This window comes from Simochromis diagramma, unplaced genomic scaffold, assembly GCF_900408965.1.
Source record: "Simochromis diagramma unplaced genomic scaffold, fSimDia1.1 OVJJ01000050.1, whole genome shotgun sequence".
Taxonomy (NCBI): Eukaryota; Metazoa; Chordata; class Actinopteri; order Cichliformes; family Cichlidae; genus Simochromis; species Simochromis diagramma.
Window position 1 is genome coordinate 377,641 of NW_024387188.1, and position 6,729 is coordinate 384,369.

At 39.3% G+C, this 6,729-nt stretch overlaps 1 protein-coding gene across 2 annotated transcripts in view; it reads left to right on the top strand.

Annotated features, from left to right (window-relative positions):
- The window catches only part of gabra3 (gamma-aminobutyric acid type A receptor subunit alpha3), a 118,670-nt gene extending 112,239 nt beyond the window's left edge, over positions 1-6,431 (top strand). For both annotated transcript variants that reach the window (XM_040049826.1, XM_040049827.1), the window contains one exon: positions 87-6,431. In XM_040049826.1, the coding sequence (XP_039905760.1) occupies positions 87-395 (309 nt within the window). In that variant the 3' untranslated portion in view covers positions 396-6,431. The remainder of the gene's footprint in view (positions 1-86) is intronic.
- Positions 6,432-6,729: the final 298 nt, after the last annotated feature.

The following is a 6,729-nucleotide window of genomic DNA, read 5'->3' on the forward strand; positions in this document are numbered from 1 at the left end:
TTTATGAGTTCAAATGGAAGTATGGTTGAGTCTGGTGCCCCCCCCCTTCCTAACGACCTTTGCTTTACTTCCTTCTTCCTTTTCAGAGAAGAGAATCTGCGACTTTGTCCAAAAAGGCGAACAACACCTTCAACATTGTCGGAACCACCTACGCCATCAACGTAGCTAAAGATCAAGGTTTAACGACCATTTCCAAGAGCGCGGGAGCATCGGCGAAGCATCCCTATATGCCTGACCCCTACATAGAGGCCAAGAAATCCTACAACCGCGTCAGCAAAGTGGACAAGATATCACGCATCATTTTCCCAGTTTTGTTCTTCATCTTCAACTTGGGTTACTGGGCCACATATGTCAACAGAAAGCCCGCTATCATGAAGGCAAACAACCTAAACTGAGTCTGACCAAATGCTCGGCTTGATTGGGTTTGGTTTCGGTGTGCCAAGTCCATTACATCTTTTTTTGTGCGTGTGTACGTGTGTGCGCGCATGTTTTGTGTGTCTGTTTTTTCTTAGGCATCTGATATTTTGCACGTCCGTATAGATGGAAGGCAAATTTGACCATACAGTAGATTCACATAGAGTAGTGGACCGTGGAGGAAGCACATTGTCACGTCAGTCTGTGTTTGTGCAGCATTTCTTTTTAGTTTCGTCCCCTCCACACTTAGCTCTGGCCCTGTTCTCTGTTGTGAGTAACCCGGTGATCTTTGCTGTACCTTTGACGGCTTGCTGTTTTGTAGAGTAGTCAAATTGCATTTTCCACCAAATTTGGACATGTTTGCGCTTTTCTTATGATAAGTCAGGGCAAGCATGCGTTCAACGTTCTCGTTGTAGCTCATTACCAATAATAAGACTCTGTCACGTGCATTGAGTTGAGATATGCATGCAGACATGCACACGAACACATGCATCAGAAGACACCAAGAGAGCCATTTGCTGGTCGCTTTACTGCTATTCTGTTAGCTGGGGGCAGCCTGTGTAGGTCCATAGGAACATCGTTAATAATCGTCAGTGTCTGACCTTCAGCTTGCGGTGAAGTTCAACAGTCCCAATACAGTATTATCTGCAACTGCTTTCGCGTCTCATTGGGCTGCCTGTACATTTTCTAGTTCAGTGGCTCTTTGAGGTTTAATTGGCTATGTCCTACAACAGAGAAGCTACGTGCCTTGGTAAATACACACATCACGAAGCAAAAAAGGCTTTGACATGCTTACACTTGCATTTCCACACATATAGACAACGGTCCGTGTGTTTACATTACATACAAACATTTACAAACTGGCATCCATGCTCTGCAGTGTAGTGCAGTATGGGCTGTGCATCACGCACCCCGCCGGTGGAGATGGGTATAAAGTGTAAATGTTTCCCATGAGTGCCGAAGGCTAACAGACCTTTCAGCACTAGTGAAAAGCTGAAGCAAAGATATTAAAGGATATATCATAGTCCGTGTGCCATTTATGTTTTGACATCTCTGTGAGCTGAGCAGTCATTACAAACTACCGCCATTACCTCAGACTGAAGTCGAATTCACACTTTTTTTTTTTTCGCCATTCAAATGCAAATAACGTGACACGTTTCACACATTAAATCATAGCAGACACTCGCCCTTTAAGTAAACTGTGAGCAGGCACCTTGAAACCTTTTTTTTATTGTTTTTGTTTTTCACCCTTATTTTGTTTCCATCGGTCACCGTAGCCACACTCATGCACAAGCGTTTTGATTCGTGCTGTATTTTTTGCCCTTTTATACTTTATCGTGTAAAGTCGATCGGTGTTGATTTGATTGTCTCCATATACTGTGTTTTGTAGTAAAAGTTGAGTCACAGTCATGCAGCATTTCTGAACACATTTCGGAGACACTGCCATCGCTGGCGACAGTTGCATTGCAAAATTCATAATAATAAAACAACAACAAATTGTTCTGATCGCGCCAAAGAGCCACTAACGATGGAGCGATGATCGCTCGTGCATTGAATTTGTCTCTGATTTGTTTAGCGGTGTCTGTATTCCTGTGACACTCTGTGTTATGTGTGCTAAGCATTTATGCAGGTGTAACTCTAAAGCCATTTCTGTTGCTTTTTATGCTAAGCAAACTGTTTTTCATCATGTTAAATACCTGCTCTGACAACCACTGTACTCGATACTCTTTCATACATTAAGCTTACCATTTTCAGTGGTAAGCTTAGGACAGTGAGTGAACCGTGTTGTGGCACCTGTAAAGGTTTGTTAATACAAACCACGTAGAGTGTTCAGTCATAGCTTAATGCATGATGAAGTCTGTACACGTTTTTTCGTCTTTGGCCTCAAATATTGGTGTTTGTCACTAAGGAAATAGGGCTTGGTATCAATGTGTTGTACTTCATCCCAGTTACTCATAACCTCTCATAACCCAGCATCTGTATAAACACGCATAATTCCAACTATTTGTGCATACTAATGCAATGTTTATGCTTTACAGCTGGTACAGAGTTTTGGGAGTGTTTTTACCCTTATTTGGTCACACACGCACAGTTCGCACACACTGAACTGGCTGTGCAGTCATCTTAAATAATGTTAAGCCAGTTCATACATGAAGATACAGGACAACAACAATACAATAGAAAATTTTGTTCCATGATTGAAAGAATTAAGTTAAGTACATCGAACAAGTTGTGAATTTAACCGACATTGATATAACGTGATGAAAACAAGCTATTCTTATCAAATATATATCTATTATATATTATGTGTACAATTTAACACAAGATGTATTATTATATTTTTTTAAAACTGATATATAATCAAATGAAGAACAAATGAGATATTTACATTTTTATTATTATAAAATGTAATCAGTGGCTATTTGTAGAGCACTGACTCTTTTAGCCATTACAATAAATCAGTGCGTCTAATTTCAAGCCATATGTATGTGGACATACACACAAAGCTAGACCCTATCTCTCTCTTCCACATGCAGCTAAATTGCAACAGCATGTGCATTCCTTTGTAAACCTTATACAGACATTAGAAACACAGTGGCTATAATGGCAAAATAAGGCGTGATACTAACCTCTGCACTGAAATCGGGCAAATTAAATGTATAATAACAAACAGGGTGAAGCATGTCGCTGTGTCTTAATGATACGTATTACCTCTAAATATTTCTGAACACCCACACATCAGTATAGCTTTTTTTAATCCAATATATTTCATTGATTTATACACTTTTCAAGGAAAACACCCTGTTTCCTCTTCTTTATTTCTTTTTTTTTTTTTTTAGAATTTAGTCTCAAACAAAATGATCCATTATATACATCCACTGAGGGTTTATAAACCCTGCTGGCTGCTGCTAAACAGCATTAATGTTTGTGTATGACTCTTCTGGGTAGTGGGATAAATGTACTGTAGGTACGTACTTCTAAGCAGAAACAGTCACTTTACTTAAAAATATCCCTGATATGCCCGAAGGCCCTTGTCATGTCAGGATCTGGTATAATGTGATAACCAAAGATCAATTTGCTTTGTGATTTCATGTGTACTACAGCATTCATAAACTCATGTCTAACCCCATTCACAACATGAAATTAGTGTGACTGTCAAGCTGTACTGACTGTACTGATCAAGGTAAATATTTACAGAATAACATACTTCTCTACACCTCGTCAATTATAAAAAAAAATTAAATCCACATATGTTGTGTGTTTGTGACTAGCAAACAAGGGTAAAACACTTCCGGAGCTATAAGACCACGACCACTTCACTCTGCCGCTAAACTACAGCGTAATCATCATCATCCAGTCTGCTTGGAAAGACCATAGCAGCCAACACATGTCATAGTGCAGAAATAAGAATCTGAGCAGTTTTTAAAAGTAGAAATTGTAAGAAAAAACTGTGTTTTGAAGAGTCTGCATGTACACCTGTGGTAATTGTTTTATTTCGTTTTGATTGATTGATTGATTTGAACATTCCTGGGATGATTTCGATGAGCAGGACTCCACTGTACTGTTGCCATTTAGGCTCTGCTATGATTGTGTTAGTCACGTGGTAAATCCTTTTCTCACAGGGCCAGAGTTAACTTCAGCAGAAACATGTCATCCATATGAGATAGAGTATATTAAGACTATATTACTATATTAATATATTTATGCTATTCAGTACAGCATTAAATATTCTATGTTTTATACGACGTAACCTCAACAGCATTTATGCAAAACTCCTGATGCGTAGAAAGCTGTAGATAAAATAGGCAAACTAAACAAATGATTCAACTAAATGGCAACAATTCTAATTGCGCAGAATAATTGCTCAGAATAGTACTACTAAGTTGTGAATTTGTAGATATTGTGAAATTAATTCCGATAGTTTTTGTGAATATTGATATGTCATGTCATTTATTTTTACATTTGATAAGTACTGCTGTCTTACATTGAGCTCTGTAACACTACGTGTTATGGTATTATAAAGATGTACAGTAGAGATAATACTCATCGAGCTATTAACACGATCCGTACCTTGTGTGCACTTTTCAAACCTAACTGTGAATAAGCAGCTGTCTGCAAGCAGAGTCGTACACACTGTGTTCTCTCTCCAGCAATTTCACTGCATGTCTCTACGCATTGAGAGATCAAAGACTTCCTCTACAAAGACAGCTCCGGGAACTTTGTGGACTTTGTGTTTTCGTTAGGAAGTGGTCTCTATATGCTCAGTGACTGGACTCTGTGTTGCCCTCTGTCATTCATGTGCTTACTGTATGGGATATAGCAAATGGAAATGAGGATTAAAAGGACCGTGTATTTTGTCTTGGAGTTAAAAGGCCCTTCTTGGTGACATCCGAGCCTCAAAGGTGCACGCTTTCAACACGCTGGACTCACCTGATGCTCCTTTAGAGGCTCATTTGACGACTATTGTTGTTTAACCCTTTGTGTGATTGTCTGTGCTGTGCATGCGGGTCCTTTTTGTTTGTGGTTGATTAGGGGAAAATTCAGTTACAGCCTGAAGACATCCTACAGGGAACAAACATATTGCACACATTCAAGTCAAAGCACAGTCACCTAAAATTTATTATATTTCACAACATTTATAGCCACTGTAGATTACACACAAATCAGACAAAACAGCAAGGGCACAACATCTGGCTTAAAGTGTATGCTGACGATTTTAATATATGTCATGATAAATAGTCTATATTTAATGTTGTACCTCATTTATATGGTTATTTAACATGTGCTGCCTGCTATTAATGAATTGTCCAAATTAGCGTCTAAATTAACAGATGCAGTGTCGTTCCCATACATTTTAATGGTCAGGATTTATGAAATTACAGTTTTCTATTACACACAAAAAAATGTTGGTAGATGTACACACACTGGAGGTTACCTGTAAAACTTGATTTAATGCTGCACATTGGCCAGAAGGCACATGAGCCAGACATTACATTACACACATTACATTACACACATTACGTTACGTAACCCTCGAGAGCCTTTCACTATGAGTAAACTGCCAAAAACTGCCAGACAGCTTTTAGAGGGGAGGGAGGCATCAGTGTTACAAAGAGTAACTGCAACTGAAGTGACAGCAGAGAATTAAAAATGAAGCAAAATCTGCACAGCACAAGAGTTTTGATGATGAACATTTGATGAACACTAGCTTGTGTTTTTGACAAAGGCAGCTGTGCTGTTGTCCACAGACTTTGAAAGTTGTTGCTGTCTGGCTGGAGTCCAGTTCTGACTGCCCTGTAGGTGCCTTCAACTGCACGGGAACGGCGTTATGTGTAAAACTACAACCTTTAAATTTAGCTACAACCGCACGCCTGAGAAAATTAGACCACCACCCTGCCCACGACATAGACACAAAAGGTTGTTTTCATGCTTGTGCAATGATAAATGAAGTTACTCATTAACACTAAAAGGATATTGTGCGCGCTCTCTCTTAGCCCGTAAAGTGCTTTGTTTTTCTTTGTTTTATTGTCTGCGCGCCTGTTTTGTTCATCTCTCAGAGCTCAAACGTGGAAAAAGGCTTTGACTACAGCAACACTAAAGACCTGTTCACATTCAGTCGAGTGAACACCATCTTCCACTGGGATAACCACTCCGTTTGCTAAAATGAGAGTCCCGACACACATCTCGGAACAACGTGATGACACACAAATGTTTTGTGAACCCAGTGGAATTAGCAGGACACTGAGTAAAGCATCAAAGATAAGTTTTATTTTCACTTCACCAGTGACCTGACATCACACAAAGGATGCTTTTCTTTCAGTAAGATGCCAAGTTGCATAGATCGCACATGCCATCAGTAAATTTATTGTATAATTTATGCAAACTGGAGACCAGTTACTATGGTAAGCCAGTAGATGATGACACCTAACTTGCTAATAGGGCTAATGCGCTTCTTTTTGTGACGTGAAGTTGGTTTGGTGAAGGATGGAACTCACTGATGTAAAAAGAGAAGAAAGGAAAAAAAAATGGGTTGCTGTGGTAAAGGACGCTCATCTCTAATTACTTGTGAAGCAAAGCTGTTAGGCATAAGCTCTTTTATTTTAACCTTTCACCTTTCTATTACACAGGGTTTGTGTGGGGCTGCTGACAAGCTGTCTCCATCCTTTTGTCCGGGAATCGCTGTTCTTTACAGTAAATAAAGTTAAAGTGCTTTCATGCTTCTGCTAGTGTGACTGAGTGTTTGGTCAGATAAATGTCTGATTTCAGTTAATGAAAACCATTATAGAGAATAGGCTACTGAACCTCAAGTAATAG